The sequence below is a fragment of the Myxine glutinosa genome, chromosome 3 (assembly GCF_964187855.1).
Source record: "Myxine glutinosa chromosome 3, kmMyxGlut1.1, whole genome shotgun sequence".
In the NCBI taxonomy this organism is placed as follows: Eukaryota; Metazoa; Chordata; class Myxini; order Myxiniformes; family Myxinidae; genus Myxine; species Myxine glutinosa.
This window is the reverse complement of record NC_136263.1, coordinates 64,213,746-64,232,922: the sequence shown is the minus strand read 5'-3', so window position 1 is coordinate 64,232,922 and position 19,177 is coordinate 64,213,746. Positions and strand designations below refer to the sequence as shown.

General features: G+C 43.1%; 1 protein-coding gene across 2 annotated transcripts in view; it reads left to right on the top strand.

Moving 5' to 3' along the window:
• Positions 1–19,177, top strand: part of LOC137423474 (uncharacterized) — a 106,714-nt gene that overhangs the window by 36,466 nt on the left and 51,071 nt on the right. For both annotated transcript variants that reach the window (XM_068110679.2, XM_078774125.1), the window contains exons 7-8: positions 844–882; positions 2,363–2,431. In XM_068110679.2, coding sequence (XP_067966780.2) covers positions 844–882; positions 2,363–2,431 — 108 coding nt within the window. The remainder of the gene's footprint in view (positions 1–843; positions 883–2,362; positions 2,432–19,177) is intronic.

The following is a 19,177-nucleotide window of genomic DNA, read 5'->3' as shown; positions in this document are numbered from 1 at the left end:
CAAACAAGGGTGAAAGCTACTCAAGGTTTGGGAGTTGTATTGAGTACAGTAAAAGTACAATCGGTCATCGGAACTGTGCACTGAGTGTAATCTGCCGGTACAGATTACCGAAAAATATCCGATATCGGCTTGTTCCGATGGCCGGTTCCGATATCGGCCCAGCACGAATACATATATATATATATATATATATATATATATATATATATATATATGAATGAAATGAATGAATGATCGTTTTAAGGCCATTTTTCCCGCTAGAGTGGGGGTTAGCCTTGCGGGCCCCATGACAATCATAGCAATGTTTTTATGGCCGGATGCCCTTCCTGACGCCAACCCTTGGTCACGCTCTTACGATGCGCAGGGATACAGTGTGCCTATTCTGAATCGGGGTACACACCGTGATCATTCATCCCAGCAAGCTGGTACTCAATTTGCCGACCTCGGAAGGATGACAGGCCGAGTCAACCCCCCTGGCGTTAATTCAGCGATCGACCGGGATTCAAACCCAGGATCCTCGGATCCCAAGCCGGCACCCTAACCGCTAAGCCAATGCCAGGCTATATATACGTATATACATATATGTATATAACTCAATTATATAGACTACTATACAGAAAAAATAATGTTGGCATGTCTTGGACTGCATGAGTATCTGGTTTGTATAACTTTTTGAAGAACTGGCATAATTTATGTTTGTGAAGAGGCCTGATTTATTCTACTTATTTATCTTTATGTTAAAAAATTCCTTTCCGAAATATAACATCCAAAAACCATATTTAGAACAAGGTTTCACTTACAGTGGTTGTGTTCCAATACGTTTCGATATGCTGTATTTTTCAGCTAAATCACAGAAAAAAGAGATTGGAGATGAGGCCCTTGGTAAGTCCATTAGTTTGAAGAGATTATTTCAGCACATAAATTGATTTCTCAGGTTCCTGCATGTGTTTTGAAGCTTTGTGTGAATTTACTGATATTTTGAAAGATTATGGAATGGTAAGAGATGCTCAAATGGTAAGTCCAATACATGCAGTAAAATCTCGTTAATTTTGTAATGATCACCTGCTATCAAAGTGTGTGCCGTCCCTTGAATGGATGCTAAACTGGACATCCTGTTTGGCAGCATTAGTTGGTGGACGTTAAAGATCCTATATTGTCCTTCATGAAGAGTAGGCGAGCCATCGCCGGCACCATAAATAAATTACAAATGCCTGCACTGACTTCCTGTGTTGGAGTGGTGACCCATCCAGGATTGTAATCCTTCCCATGAAACTGCTTCGGCAAATCCGTCGCGTTGTACATGAATCATGAATTCAAATGATCTCGGAGCATATGTATTATAATGAGTTAGTCGACTCTAATTTGTAACACTGAATAAGCATGTCTTTAAATGTGGCAAATATATAACCTAATTTCAATTTTTTTTGGAAAAATACTGTGTTGATATTTGAAGATGGAGGGCAAGTTTTGCATTGCTCGTTCACCTTTTTCATGGTAATTCAGTCCCTCTGAATCAGATATGATGTTCAAATGCATTTTAAAAATTCATCCAAGAAAAACAAGACCAATAGTCTAACAATGGTGTAGCCGGGCTTGTTTGATACTTTAGTTGAAGATAGTATGTATGACCTGGGTGAGGATACCAGTTAGCAGTTAGAAAATAATGTAAGTATTAATTCTTTTTTTGACTTCAGGCATGGACAGCCGGTTCGTGAATGATTTGGGTAAAAAAAAACGGCAAATGGCAAATGATGAACCAATAAATTCCACATTCCTGGGCCACCTTCATTTGAACATCAGGCATTGACAGCACTTCTCTATCTTTTCATTCCAAACAGCATCATTCATCATTCGAATCACAAATTAATACTATGATATTAATATATCAAAATATAATGTTAAATCACGATTATATTGAGATATTATCAACTTGCAAACCGTCGTTATCTGTTCACTTCCGGATTTGGGAACAAGGTCCGAGTCGATCGCATTTCAAAATCATAATTGTATTGAGGAATTTTTGAAATCTACCTATCTTGCGACACCCGCTGGAACCCCAAAATATTCCACAGAAGGTTATTATATTTCCTTTCAGTAAAATATGCAACTGTAATGGTTACTAAACGCATCTCCCTGTCATTTGACGGTTTGACCAGATCCTCAGCTCTGATTGGTGTATTTTGAAGGGACATACGGACAGAAAAATGCTGTTCTAGACGGCATTGCCTTACAGGTTACCCTGTAAAAACCCATAACAGACTTGTATAGTAAGTAAGTAATAGTAAGTAAGCTTGGATAGTAAGTGAAGAGATAAACAGTATGGATGGCATGATTTCTCATATACTACTGTGATGTTCCTCAGAATGCACGTACAAGCGTTGTTTCAATAACACAGAAAAATGTTTGAGGGAGAAGCACAAGGATACCACAAGTAAATCTGTTTTCTTTCTCTCTCTGTAATTATGCATTTAGCCTAAACCTTATTACCTATGCTCACCAACTACGCCAATCATAAATAGTGTTAAAAAATATATATCAATGGCAATCTTGTACTCTCGGTTCGTGTGTACACACACACACACACACACACACACACACACACACACACACACACACACACACACACACACACACAACACGGGGGGAGGGGGGAGGCAGGAGGATGAGGGGAGAGAGAGAGAGAGAGAGAGAGAGAGAGAGAGAGAGAGAGAGAGAGGGAGAGAGAGAGAGAGTACACGGGGTTCCATATAATGCCATTAAATCTTTCCACCTGACCGTTCGCCTGTGGCCTGTACGGAGTAGTATAGCTAGAAGCTACATTGCGCTGGAGCAAAAAGGTTGTCACATCTTGGGACAGAAACACTGCACCTCAATCGGTGTGTACATCGGCCAGATTCCCAAACATGGAAAACAAAATCTGCAGACACCGGATAACCGTCCCAGCGGACATATCGCTGCACGGGAAAGCAAAGGGGAATCTGGAGAACTCGTCAACTACCGTGAGAAGGTAGCGAGAGCTACCCGAAGCCGGTAGGCTAGGACTAGCAGGTAGACACGAAGCCGGTAGGGGCCCTTTGAAGTCCATAGCCAATCTCTCCCACGGCCGACTAGCCTGGATCAGTGTACCCATCTTCTGTGGTTTGTAGAAACGAGGTTTGAGTTCAGCACAAACAGCACAAGTGCGACATAGCTGACGAATGTCCTCAACAGAGGCCAGCAAATTGAGACTGTGTACATAATGAGCTCATCGAGTCACACCGGGATGGCACAACGTTTCATGAAGAACACGCAGATCCTCAAAGGAGTGAGACTCGCACACACCACTGGTCGTGATAATGCGTCCGCTGCGAGATTATCCCGCCCCGGGCGATACTTGATGATGTAGCAATAATCCGCTAATTCTATTCTCCACCGAGTGATTTTCTCGTTCTTAATGCGCTGGGCATGGCGCGTGTCGTACATGAAAGCAACACTTTGCTGATGAGTAATGACCTCAAAACGTTTGCCAAGCAAATATGGCCTCCAACACCTAATAGACTCAACTATGGTGTACGCTTATTTTTCGACAGACGAGTGACATTTCTCTGCGGAGGAGAGAGTCCTTGAAAAGAAGGCCACAGATTTAACGGCGACCGGGCTGCAGTCAGGAGTCAAATTGAGAAACAGCGACAGGGGTTCTATTTCCATCCCGGCCAGAGCGCATACAGAAAGAGTATGGTCACCATCAAATTCATTTTTTCTTACCGACCATGACGACGGAGAAAATCATGACCTAACAAAACTTCTGCACATAATGTCGGGAAGACCTTTAAATGAACATCCGGAAACACCTGGGCATTGATCACTAGCTTCAGCCGACATTCTCCTTTAGTCCGCATCCAAAGGGCTTGGGAAGCCATGAAAATACGGCGCGTTGTCCCGAGAATCGGCCAGCCATGCTTCTGGACGAGTAGCATGTCAACATAGCTATCAGTTGAGCCCGTGTCGATCAAGGCGTTCACCATCTGTCCCTCAATCATAACTGGAACAACAGCACTGGATAGTCCAGACAGCCCGGTAGTTGTCGAGACATCCAGAGGTGGCGATCGAGCCACGCGCATGGGCCCAACGCCAGCCAGCATCGAGCGTGGAGCCGATCGAGCCCCGGGCGATGAAAGGATCCCAGTCAAGGTCGCACGAGCCGCGCGAGGCCCGTGCGGGGAGATGATCCCGGTCAAGGCCACACGGGGTGCCGATTGTGTCTCGGGCGGCGAGAGGATCCCAGTCAAGGTCGCGCGAGCCGCGCGAGGCCCGCGCAGGGAGATGATCCCAGTCAAGACCGCGCGGGGTGCCGATTGTGCCTCGGGCGGTGAGAGGATCATGGACAGTGTCGAGCGAGTTCGCCGGCCTCGTGACGAGCGGCATACCTTTGCAAAATGGCCTCTCCGTGAGCACGAGTGACACGTCGCTTCTCGCGCCGGGCAAACTGACCTCAAATGATTCCGGTTTCCGAGGAAAAAGCACTTAGCGTTACTCCTGGCAGATGGGGCCATAGCAGCAGCGGCTGTCATGCTCGTGCCTGAAGCCTCAAAAGGGTCTGTTGTGCCCGATTCCAGCGGAGATTCGGCATCCGTTCGCTCCGCAATAGCAGCACTCTCCGGTCATTTCTCACCGGTTAAACCCGCAGTGACGTACGGGCAATCATACACTTCCGATTGTGTCTGCTCCTCGTGTAAAACGAGTGCCAACTCATGAGCCTTTTTCAGCGTTAGATCTGACGTCTCCAGCAATCTTTGTCGTATTATGGGTGAGTAAATCCCTGAAACAAAAGAATCACGCATCAAATCATCACACACCTGTTCGTGCGTCCGAACTTCAGCTGTACAGTCTTTAGCTAAACGGCGAAGTTCCTGAACGAAGTGGTCGATGGATTCCGAAGGGTCCTGTCGCCGTGAAGCGAGCTGATAGCGAGTGTAGACGACGTTCCGAGGTTTAATGTAGGTTTGACGTAGTCCCGCTTCGGCGGTGTCGAATGTGTCGCACTGAGAAATGTACTCATAAACGGAATGGGACACATGGGAGTTAAGAACAGCTAGCTTGATCTCGTCCGTGAGATCCACTTTGGCTCCCAGGTAGCTTGTCAGTAGACGTCGCCAGTGTTTGAGCTGGGCAGACGCGTTCGGCGCCTGAGGATCTCCTCCGAAGATCGGTACGTGTATCAACTTATGAGTCATGACGATCTCGATCAAGACAAGAGATGGATTCAGATTAATTGTTGTAAAAATCAGAGATACAACATTGTCTCAGATCATGAGTTTAATCTGAATCGATCCCAAGCAATACCTGTAAAGAGAATCAAGCGGATATCATATCAATACTCAGCATTCATCTGAATCAGTAATGGTTTACAATCGAGCACAAGCAAGCCTTGAGCAAAGTGGTTGTACATACCATCTATTTATGCACCTACGTAACATACAATAAATGTCACAGGAATTATCACTGCGCTGGATGTCCGAGATCTTTATAACTGCCGCACAGTGGACAGAAGTCGCATGACACCTGGGTTCAGACTTAGACACAATTTCACGACAATATATATGTATATATATCCTGTATATACATCCTGTATATATTGCTACAGTTTTGAGATTGGCACATTGAAGTCATTAAAGGTTAAAGGGTTTCCCCCCATAGTTAGTCACACGAACAACATAAAGGCCCATTTGTAGTATAGTTATGTCTTAGTATGTGTAAGAATAGGCCATTTCCCCTCTTAGTGCCTGCGTTGTGTAAAGACAGGAAAATAGGCTTTACTTGCCACCGATTTCCCAGCCACCCTAGCCTCGATCCAGTTTGTTAAGCATTGGCTGCCCACTAGTCGAGTAACATGAGGTAGGCCGTAAAAGGGTGGGGCCGGCGTTGAGGTCGGGGAGCGGCAGCAGGAGACGGTAAGGGCCACCAGCCAATCAGGGCTCTAGTGGCATGGCGTGAGAGGGCGTGGTGAGGCGCGTCTGGTGAGTTTGAGAAGGTTCGCGGGGCGTGCCTATATAACGCGCTGCGCCCTCGAGAGGCCTTATCAGCAGGACTTTGATGCAAGAGGATCAGAAGGACTTGTTCAGTGGAAATGCCATTGTGAACTATAACCTCGCAGTATAACGTGCGCGCCCAGGAGAAGGAGAAGCGTTGGCGGTACATGTACGCAGGCGCAGCCAGACGCGCCGGGAACGTGAATAGCGCTTTTCACCCACGCGAGTAAGCGCGGCCGTAGCCGCAAGTGAATAACCGCCAGCCGCGTCAAAGTCCGCTCCCTACCAATTCACCCCGTGATAACTCGCTCCGTCCAGACGACACGCGGAGAGCTCCTGCCTTCACCTACTCCAAAGGACGTGCCGGGGACCGGAGAGAACTGCACGAGAGCCATCCCTGGATGAGCTGGTGAACATCGTCCTGCCATCTGCAATCCCCATGTGAGTGTGTGTGTGAGACGGGCCTGTGTCCTTGGGATTACGTATAAGACTGTTTTTAAGGATTTTCTCTGTGTCTCTGCTCTTGAACCATTGTACATTGTAAATAATAATAATTAAACCTGTTATTCCTTTGCTTCCCAATTCGATCGCCTTTGTGATTTCTCCATTGACTAAGCGTGGTACGAATAAGAACCGCTTGAATCGGGGTCTAGTAAGTGATAACGGCGCGGATCGCATGTACGCAACCGCTCGGCGTATTAACACACGTGGTTCGTGCAGGGGCTTATCTCCTCGCTTCAGGGCAGCGCGAGTATTTAGGTAATAGCTAATTTGGTCCTAATACCCCAGTTCCGCGCTGTCTGGAAGGGACGTCATAAGTCCCGGGTCACGCTGGTCAGTCAAAGACAAGTGGACTAATCCCCCCTTGGTAAGGGGAGAAGGCCGGCGGGAGATCCGCAACAATATATATATATATATATATATATATATATATATATATATATATATATATATATATATATATATATATATATATATATATATATATATATATATATATATATATATATATATATATATATATAATCGGGAGATTGAATAAGACGCGGACGTAGCTTCAGGGCTTCGATCTTTAATTCGACAAGCTTTCGACCAACAAAGGTCTTCTTCTGAGTCTACAAAAACAGCAGGCATGTATATCAGTCAAGTGTGTATGGTGATGTGTGTGAGATGTGTGATGTGAGTAAAAAATTGCATACAGAAGGGAGAGCCACGCCAAAGTTCACTCACCGGCCCCAAGTTCAACGGAAGTGAAGCGCAGCTTACAGTTACGGTTTGCGTTACATTTTCGGTGCACGTGTATATACAAATATAGGGATACATACATACATAAACATACAAGCATATATTCATATGCCATTTATATTCATATAATATATTTATATATTTATATAAATGACATACAAAGGTAGAATGAATGAATGGGTGAATGAATGAATGAATGAATGAATGAATGAATGAATGGGTTACGGTTAACAATTTGATTGGGTTGATGTAGGAACATGCTTTAATCATCAAAATTTATGCCATGAGGGATTTTTGTCCGAAGTTTATGTATCCAAAAGGACTCACGTTTCAGAATCGTGGTGTGTGATCGATTTGTGATTGATTCAATGGCAGAGATCTGAATGTCATTTATAGAGTGATCCGGTTGATTGAAGTGTATCGTGTAAGGTAGAGATTTGCCCTGACTGGTGTGGAAGTTATTGATTTCTGACCGGGTGTTATTAAATCGTGTGTAGAGTGTATTCTCAGTTTTTCCAACATATTGTTTGTTGCACTTTTGGCAAGTGATTAGGTATATGACCCATGTAGATTTGCAGTTCATATAGGAGGTGATGGGGAATTTTTTTGTCCAGTGCTAGAACTACAAAATTTGTTTCCTTCTAGTAAATGCTTGTGAATAATACATTTTTTTGCTGTGCATTTATAGAAGCCAGGGATCCTAGTTTCTTTGTTGTGGGGCTGTGGGTGCTTTGCTTTTACCAAGAGGTCCCTGAGTGTCCGACCACGTCGAAATGATGTCAGTGGAGGTTGAGGAAATGTGGTGCCGAGTGTTTCTGATTGATGGAGGAGAGGAAGGGCCTTATTCAGAATACTTGGCAATTGGGATGAGGTAGCAGAGTAGGTGGTTACCAGTGGGACACGGTTAGTTGCAGGTTTGGGTTTGTAAGTCAGAAGGTCTGCTCTCGGTATGCGTTTTGCTCGGGTTATTGCTTCTTTCACAGAGTGAGGGTCATAGTTTCTTGCAATGAAGTGTGTTTCTAATTGGCAGAGAGAAGTTTCTTCTGCCATTTTTGTTGAGCAAATGCGTCTTACTCTGAGTGCTTGACTGTATGGTATGCTTGCAATTGTATGTTTAGGATGAGATGAAGAAGGGAGAAGGTAAGAGTGAGTGTCTGTTGGTTTGGTGTATAGTTCTGTTTCGAGTCTGTTATTTTGAAGCGTGAGTGATGTGTCTAGAAAGTGAACTTCGGACTGTGAGCTGTCGAATGTGAACTTGATGGTCGGATGAATCAAATTTAATTCATTTTGGAATTGGGTGAGACTACGGGGGGATTTTGACCAGATGAACTGGATGTCATCAATATAACGTACCCAGGATTTTTCCAAGATTCCATGATGAGGTTGTGCATTGATCTTGGCCTCTATCATTCCCATGAAGATGTTAGCGTACGATGGTGCAACAGGGGTACCCATAGCGGTACCTTGAGTTTGAATGTAATGTTGTCCGTTGAATTGGAAATTATTCAGTTTGAGTGTCAGTTCTAATAGGCGCATAAGGTCTTGAGTAGGTGGTATTGGGACTTGTCGTGTATCGAGGGCTTTGCGGCATGCAGACAGGCCTTCTGAATGTGGAATATTAGTGTAGAGGGATGTAACATCTGCTGTGACCAAAATGGTTTGGGAGTTGAAAGGTGAGTATATTCTGTTCAATCCTTGGATGTGGGTCAGAAAACTGGTTGTGTCCTTGAGGTATGAGGAGAGCTTCAACACGAGAGGACGTAAATGACAGTCAACAAATTTTGATATTAGAACAGTTGGACATGTGCAGCCAGATATGATTGGTCTACCTGGATTGTTTACCTTGTGTACTTTAGGGAGAAAATAAAGGTTAGGGCAATGAGGATCTTTCGGAACCAAGCGAGATTTGATGGTTTTATCCACCTGAATAGAATCTACTACCTGTTTAACCTCTTCAAGATGTAGAAGGGTAGGGTCGGATGGGAGCCCTTTGTAAGTATCACTATGTATACACAAAGAATTAAGTTAAGCACCCCCCCCGTTTTTTTACAACCTCGCACATTACAAGTTTGTTGTCGTCAAAACAGTGTAATATACCCATGATATTGCTATATTTTCTGGAGAAGTGATATTATGGTCACATAAAAACATAACAATCATGCCGTTTTCAATATTTTATTCTGAATAATTTAAGGTGAAATTTTTTGGGAATTTTAGGCATATTTTCACCTCAATTTAAGTATGGAGCTATAGGTCCATCACGGACAGTGTGGATGACGTTTATGTTTTCTAACGTACAGTCATTGTTCTGAGAAGACCTCTAGCGATCTTTGCGTCAATAACGTGTGTAGGACCCACGTGATCGGATCACTGACTCAACCCTACGTCTCATAGACCCTGTAAGCCGTCGTATGCGTTGCTGTGGCAGGTTGAACCCCCTCGAGCACGTTTGGGACATGTTGGGACGACAAATTGCGAAGATGGTCCCTCCAATAGCCAATCTGGATGAATTGGAATGTGCATTACATCGGGAATGGAACAACCTGCCACAGCAACGCATACGACGGCTTACAGGGTCTATGAGACGTAGGGTTGAGTCAGTGATCCGATCACGTGGGTCCTACACACGTTATTGACGCAAAGATCGCTAGAGGTCTTCTCAGAACAATGACTGTACGTTAGAAAACATAAACGTCATCCACACTGTCCGTGATGGACCTATAGCTCCATACTTAAATTGAGGTGAAAATATGCCTAAAATTCCCAAAAAATTTCACCTTAAATTATTCAGAATAAAATATTGAAAACGGCATGATTGTTATGTTTTTATGTGACCATAATATCACTTCTCCAGAAAATATAGCAATATCATGGGTATATTACACTGTTTTGACGACAACAAACTTGTAATGCGCGAGGTTGTAAAAAAACGGGGGGGGTGCTTAACTTAATTCTTTGTGTATAGTTGACGATTACCTTCTGCAACGTAATCGGCAGTCGACATAATGACAATGGCAGTACCTTTATCTGCTGGCTTTATGACTATCTTTTCATTATTTTGGAGATTGTGAAGTGCTCGTCGCTCTGCCTTTGTAAGATTGTCCTTATGTCTGGAAGAATTATATTTTTGTGCCACCTTTTCAATTTCATTGCTCACTTGTTCCATATAGACATGTAGATATGGATTGTCAACACGTGGTGTCCAGGTGCTTTTTGGTTTAGGTAAAGTGAGTTGTGGTGTATTAGTATCGGTGTATGTGATTGTATGCGTGGTTGTTGGTGTTTGTTGTGGCGTTGATGGTGCTGGGTGTACTTTAGCAAAGTGTGCCTTTAATGTCATTCGCCTACAGAAATCTTTTAAATCTTCTTTCAATTGTAATTGGTCTATTTGTGGAGCGATTGGGCAAAATTTTAAACCCTTAGAGAGCAGGTTTATTTCCGCCTCACTGAGGGAATGATTGGAAAGATTGATGATCCCGAGTTTAGGTAGATCTACAAGTTTGGTTGCAGTAGAAGTTATATTGTTGTTGGTTTGACTATTTTCAACCTCAGCTGTGTTCATTTCCATGGAGGAACGGTTCTGAATGTAATGATGTCTGCGGTTTGTGTATTGTTTTTTACGATAATGTCGATTTTTGTGTTTATGCTGAAGTTGGTCAGAAGTGGTTTGAGAAGTGGTTGGAAGTGGTTGGAGTGGTTGGAGATGGAGTGGTTGAAGTGGTGGAGAGGTGGTTGGAAGTGGTTGTAGTGGTTGGTCAGAAGTGGTTGGAGAGAAGTGGTTGGGAGTGGTGGTTGGAGTTACCTGGTTATTGTTTGCAATGGGTGTATTCTCTTGAGATGGTTTTATATGCTTGCATAACATTTCATCACGTTTAAGTTTCCCTTCCTTAACTTTAACAATGTCGTGTTTAGCAGCCATTAGCTTATCATTGAATGAGCACATTATGTGGTGGTATTGGCCAGGATTCACATTCTTCCACATCTTCTCCTTCTTTTGGCTGATGTTCTCATTCAATTTGATTAATTTTATTTTTACTTGTGTTATTACAATCTCCAGTAGTTGTTGAGCAGTGTTCCATAGCAGTAGATTCCAACGCGCAGTGATGACGTCATCATTGGTTCGAGTTGCGAAGCCAGATCGTTTTTTAATGAGGAGACCTTTAGGTACGATCCCTCGTTGTTTATATTCGTTTAGGTAAGTGAAGTGTAGTTCATGTCTTTGTCTTTTTTGCATCAATCGTTGAAGTTCATTGATCGTGGTGGTCAGGTATACATCGTGTTGTTGTTGTTGTTGTTGTTAGCGCGGTCGCCATTTCGTGACATGTCTGCTGTGATGGTAATGTAGAAATCCTGAAGTGTCGGTCGGACACTCAGGGACCTCTTGGTAAAAGCAAAGCACCCACAGCCCCACAACAAAGAAACTAGGATCCCTGGCTTCTATAAATGCACAGCAAAAAAATGTATTATTCACAAGCATTTACTAGAAGAAAACAAATTTTGTAGTTCTAGCACTGGACAAAAATTCCCCATCACCTCCTATATGAACTGCAAATCTACATGGGTCATATACCTAATCACTTGCCAAAAGTGCAACAAACAATATGTTGGAAAAACTGAGAATACACTCTACACACGATTTAATAACACCCGGTCAGAAATCAATAACTTCCACACCAGTCAGGGCAAATCTCTACCTTACACGATACACTTCAATCAACCGGATCACTCTATAAATGACATTCAGATCTCTGCCATTGAATCAATCACAAATCGATCACACACCACGATTCTGAAACGTGAGTCCTTTTGGATACATAAACTTCGGACAAAAATCCCTCATGGCATAAATTTTGATGATTAAAGCATGTTCCTACATCAACCCAATCAAATTGTTAACCGTAACCCATTCATTCATTCATTCATTCATTCATTCATTCATTCATTCACCCATTCATTCATTCTACCTTTGTATGTCATTTATATAAACTAGGGCATTGCCCGTACTATATCTATATCTAAAATTATATCCCCCCCCTCTATTTACATGAAATGGTTTGGTCCAAAGCGAACGGCTTCCGGAGTTTGGTAAAGCAATCGCCATCGCGTGCATCCCCCCCCCCCCCCCTCTATTTACATGAAATGGTTTGGTCCAAAGCGAACGGCTTGCGAGTGGTGACAATCCCCCCCCTCTATTTACATGAAATGGTTCGGTCCAAAGCGAACGGCTTGCGAGTGGTGACAATCCCCCCCCTCTATTTACATGAAATGGTTCGGTCCAAAGCGAACGGCTTCCGGAGTTTGGTAAAGAAATCGCCATCGCGTACACAAACGCGCAGGAAAGCGAATGAATCGCAAATTCGTTTTTATTAGTTTTAAAACATCGTTTAACGCCAACATAGCGCCAACATAGTTTGCAAACGTGAAATAAATGAATACGCTCTCAAATGTGCCATCCGAGGCAGAGTGTGTCCGCCACGTTCGGCACACGCGATCGTTCGCTGCTCTCTGATTGGTTGAATCGTTTTTTGGACATAGCTCGGTAAGTAATTGTCCGATTAATATGAAACCTTGAAAAGGCACATCCTCGGGTCCCCAGCAATATACCTGGCAAGTTAAAAGTATATCGGACCCGTGGTTGTCGAGAAACAGCGGTCACAGACAAACGTACAAACGTACAAACGTACAGACAGAGATTACTGGAATTATAGATAGATATATAAATATATTATATGAATATAAATGGCATATGAATATATGCTTGTATGTTTATGTATGTATGTATCCCTATATTTGTATATACACGTGCACCGGAAATGTAACGCAAACCGTAACTGTAAGCTGCGCTTCACTTCCGTTGAACTTGGGGCCGGTGAGTGAACTTTGGCGTGGCTCTCCCTTCTGTATGCAATTTTTTACTCACATCACACATCTCACACACATCACCATACACACTTGACTGATATACATGCCTGCTGTTTTTGTAGACTCAGAAGAAGACCTTTGTTGGTCGAAAGCTTGTCGAATTAAAGATCGAAGCCCTGAAGCTACGTCCGCGTCTTATTCAATCTCCCGATTATTTATTCAATGCAAATGAGACGCCCTGCTCGTACTGTGGAGTTTCTACTATTTCTCACAGTTATATATATATATTACTGTAGAAACTCAGAATTCCAACAGAACTCCAAGCCCTGTTGGGATCCGTGTAGGGTTGGACGGCTTCAGGATTTATACATTACCATCACAGCAGACATGTCACGAAATGGCGACCGCGCTAACAACAACAACAACAACAACGATGTATACCTGACCACCACGATCAATGAACTTCAACGATTGATGCAAAAAAGACAAAGACATGAACTACACTTCACTTACCTAAACGAATATAAACAACGAGGGATCGTACCTAAAGGTCTCCTCATTAAAAAACGATCTTGCTTCGCAACTCGAACCAATGATGACGTCATCACTGCGCGTTGGAATCTACTGCTATGGAACACTGCTCAACAACTACTGGAGATTGTAATAACACAAGTAAAAATAAAATTAATCAAATTGAATGAGAACATCAGCCAAAAGAAGGAGAAGATGTGGAAGAATGTGAATCCTGAACAATACCACCACATAATGTGCTCATTCAATGATAAGCTAATGGCTGCTAAACACGACATTGTTAAAGTTAAGGAAGGGAAACTTAAACGTGATGAAATGTTATGCAAGCATATAAAACCATCTCAAGAGAATACACCCATTGCAAACAATAACCAGGTAACTCCAACCACCACTCCCAACCACTTCTCTCCAACCACTTCTGACCAACCACTACAACCACTTCCAACCACCTCTCCACCACTTCAACCACTCCATCTCCAACCACTCCAACCACTTCCAACCACTTCTCAAACCACTTCTGACCAACTTCAGCATAAACACAAAAATCGACATTATCGTAAAAAACAATACACAAACCGCAGACATCATTACATTCAGAACCGTTCCTCCATGGAAATGAACACAGCTGAGGTTGAAAATAGTCAAACCAACAACAATATAACTTCTACTGCAACCAAACTTGTAGATCTACCTAAACTCGGGATCATCAATCTTTCCAATCATTCCCTCAGTGAGGCGGAAATAAACCTGCTCTCTAAGGGTTTAAAATTTTGCCCAATCGCTCCACAAATAGACCAATTACAATTGAAAGAAGATTTAAAAGATTTCTGTAGGCGAATGACATTAAAGGCACACTTTGCTAAAGTACACCCAGCACCATCAACGCCACAACAAACACCAACAACCACGCATACAATCACATACACCGATACTAATACACCACAACTCACTTTACCTAAACCAAAAAGCACCTGGACACCACGTGTTGACAATCCATATCTACATGTCTATATGGAACAAGTGAGCAATGAAATTGAAAAGGTGGCACAAAAATATAATTCTTCCAGACATAAGGACAATCTTACAAAGGCAGAGCGACGAGCACTTCACAATCTCCAAAATAATGAAAAGATAGTCATAAAGCCAGCAGATAAAGGTACTGCCATTGTCATTATGTCGACTGCCGATTACGTTGCAGAAGGTAATCGTCAACTACATAGTGATACTTACAAAGGGCTCCCATCCGACCCTACCCTTCTACATCTTGAAGAGGTTAAACAGGTAGTAGATTCTATTCAGGTGGATAAAACCATCAAATCTCGCTTGGTTCCGAAAGATCCTCATTGCCCTAACCTTTATTTTCTCCCTAAAGTACACAAGGTAAACAATCCAGGTAGACCAATCATATCTGGCTGCACATGTCCAACTGTTCTAATATCAAAATTTGTTGACTGTCATTTACGTCCTCTCGTGTTGAAGCTCTCCTCATACCTCAAGGACACAACCAGTTTTCTGACCCACATCCAAGGATTGAATAGAATATACTCACCTTTCAACTCCCAAACCATTTTGGTCACAGCAGATGTTACATCCCTCTACACTAATATTCCACATTCAGAAGGCCTGTCTGCATGCCGCAAAGCCCTCGATACACGACAAGTCCCAATACCACCTACTCAAGACCTTATGCGCCTATTAGAACTGACACTCAAACTGAATAATTTCCAATTCAACGGACAACATTACATTCAAACTCAAGGTACCGCTATGGGTACCCCTGTTGCACCATCGTACGCTAACATCTTCATGGGAATGATAGAGGCCAAGATCAATGCACAACCTCATCATGGAATCTTGGAAAAATCCTGGGTACGTTATATTGATGACATCCAGTTCATCTGGTCAAAATCCCCCCGTAGTCTCACCCAATTCCAAAATGAATTAAATTTGATTCATCCGACCATCAAGTTCACATTCGACAGCTCACAGTCCGAAGTTCACTTTCTAGACACATCACTCACGCTTCAAAATAACAGACTCGAAACAGAACTATACACCAAACCAACAGACACTCACTCTTACCTTCTCCCTTCTTCATCTCATCCTAAACATACAATTGCAAGCATACCATACAGTCAAGCACTCAGAGTAAGACGCATTTGCTCAACAAAAATGGCAGAAGAAACTTCTCTCTGCCAATTAGAAACACACTTCATTGCAAGAAACTATGACCCTCACTCTGTGAAAGAAGCAATAACCCGAGCAAAACGCATACCGAGAGCAGACCTTCTGACTTACAAACCCAAACCTGCAACTAACCGTGTCCCACTGGTAACCACCTACTCTGCTACCTCATCCCAATTGCCAAGTATTCTGAATAAGGCCCTTCCTCTCCTCCATCAATCAGAAACACTCGGCACCACATTTCCTCAACCTCCACTGACATCATTTCGACGTGGTCGGACACTCAGGGACCTCTTGGTAAAAGCAAAGCACCCACAGCCCCACAACAAAGAAACTAGGATCCCTGGCTTCTATAAATGCACAGCAAAAAAATGTATTATTCACAAGCATTTACTAGAAGGAAACAAATTTTGTAGTTCTAGCACTGGACAAAAAAATTCCCCATCACCTCCTATATGAACTGCAAATCTACATGGGTCATATACCTAATCACTTGCCAAAAGTGCAACAAACAATATGTTGGAAAAACTGAGAATACACTCTACACACGATTTAATAACACCCGGTCAGAAATCAATAACTTCCACACCAGTCAGGGCAAATCTCTACCTTACACGATACACTTCAATCAACCGGATCACTCTATAAATGACATTCAGATCTCTGCCATTGAATCAATCACAAATCGATCACACACCACGATTCTGAAACGTGAGTCCTTTTGGATACATAAACTTCGGACAAAAATCCCTCATGGCATAAATTTTGATGATTAAAGCATGTTCCTACATCAACCCAATCAAATTGTTAACCGTAACCCATTCATTCATTCATTCATTCATTCATTCATTCATTCATTCATTCATTCACCCATTCATTCATTCTACCTTTGTATGTCATTTATATAAATATATAAATATATTATATGAATATAAATGGCATATGAATATATGCTTGTATGTTTATGTATGTATGTATCCCTATATTTGTATATACACGTGCACCGGAAATGTAACGCAAACCGTAACTGTAAGCTGCGCTTCACTTCCGTTGAACTTGGGGCCGGTGAGTGAACTTTGGCGTGGCTCTCCCTTCTGTATGCAATTTTTTACTCACATCACACATCTCACACACATCACCATACACACTTGACTGATATACATGCCTGCTGTTTTTGTAGACTCAGAAGAAGACCTTTGTTGGTCGAAAGCTTGTCGAATTAAAGATCGAAGCCCTGAAGCTACGTCCGCGTCTTATTCAATCTCCCGATTATTTATTCAATGCAAATGAGACGCCCTGCTCGTACTGTGGAGTTTCTACTATTTCTCACAGTTGTATATATATATATATATATATATATATATATATATATATGTGAAGAATCAGCTCTTCGTTTGCAAAAGAAGTCCACAATAGCCTGGAATGGCGCAGCTTTATTAAAAACCAACTTATACAGATCCGGAGGAGGCCAAGACATCTATAGCAAGAGCCAGTCTCATGCCACGTCAAGCCTTCCTGAAAACGCATTGATTCTCATTCACTTATATACGAATACGATTATCAGAAAATCTCCGAGAGAACGAAGCGACTGGCGAGAGTCCCTCCCACCGTTATCATTCGGGGGAGTCAGCCCTTCCTTATCATTTGGACCAAATGTTTCTCTGGGCTCCGAGAAAACAGAAATGTAACTCACAAAGAGGAGAGTGTATGCTTAGCCAAACAAACCCATATATTTTATGGGTTTGTGTACATGAGTAATCCAAAGCATGTTTATACAGAGTCATGCGTTGCTGAGATTAAAACAAAATACATATGGTAAAAACAACAGGTTTATGTTATCTAGCCTTGAAAAAGCACACGTATACAATTTGTTCAGCATGACCTCAGCGAGCCTCTCCTCATCCAAAACTAAAACGAAGCAAAAACCCTTTATTAACTTCATGAAAATAGCATTTTTAAACCAGATTTAAATCATAACACATTAGCAACCAACGTCTATAACTGAACTTTAGGCAATAACAAATCTACTACTTGACATTCCTTCCTCTTGTCTCGTCGAGACAAAGTATCTTAAGAGACAACGTGCCACATCGGGCTTTATTGAAAAATAATTGTGTAATGCGGGTATTGAAAAAATAATTGTAATGCGGGTATCTCCCAAGGGCATATCGTGCGCCCAAAGCGCCTCGCCCGTGCATTTGGCGAACGTGTCGTGTGGTGCGTGCTCGGAGCCTGAGGGCTCAGAACATGAAAGTCCATTAACGTTTCGGATCCACAACGAAGGTGTCTGGTCCAGATGAGGTTCTGCTCCGCCAGAGGGCCCATCACCTCCCCTGCGGAACTTGCTCCCCCCACCCTTTGCAGACCCAGTCCTTGCAGATCTTCGAAGTTAATCAACGATCATGCCCATGAGGTCCCTCACGTGCTGCTGTTCTGGGGAATACATAGTATTGTCAGTATCTTGTGTCTCAATTTCCTGGTCAGGGTACAGAGCGTAAAAATCCGATTCACTTGAAGCATTTGAACTTAAAACATTTGGAGAAAAGAGAGGGACTTCCTTTATGTCAAAGTCTCCCTTGGGCGCCTGGTCGGCTTGCGGGTCTAGGATATCCACGTCGGGTCCCTCGACCGCCAGACCCAGCGTCGCAATCAGATCCATAGTTGGGTTGAAAGGGGGCGTGCAGCTGTCAGCTTGTAATACATAAGCAGCGTTAGCCAGTACACGCAAGGGGTTTATAGCACAAGTATCACAGTCATCACATACACCGTTACAGGCAGCAGCCAGTTCCCACATGGGATCCGCACAAGTATCACAGTCATTACATACACCGTTACAGGCAGCAGCCAGTTCCCACATGGGATCCACACAAGTATCACAGTTGCCACAAAATTCAATGCAATTTTCTGGAGCGCCGGTCGCAACTGCCTTGTTGAAGGACCCGTTCAGGTCGACGGCCTCTGTGGTCAGAGCCATAGTTGTTGTCGGCGGCTTCTTCACTTTCCATCCTGTAAAATACTTTCTCATACAGAGGAGGACTAGAGATTTCATTAGTGCCCCCCAAATTACTACCCCGATTATCACAGCCAGTGCGGTCAATAACCACTTCACTATGGTGCCCGTCCATCCCTGGAACCAGCCAGTGAGCCAGCTAAATGTATAAGAATTTTCGCGCGCGATCCGATCGATCCAATAGTATGTCATGAGCCGTAGCGGTGTCGTTTGCCACCTTTTCTAGGGCCAAAGCCAATTTGTCTATCCGGAAACTATCCATGACTGTGCCCGCTCCTGGGAAGAAGAAACCAAACACCTTTTCCCCTAGGCTCCCGTGTAGTTTAGTGGTTCCATC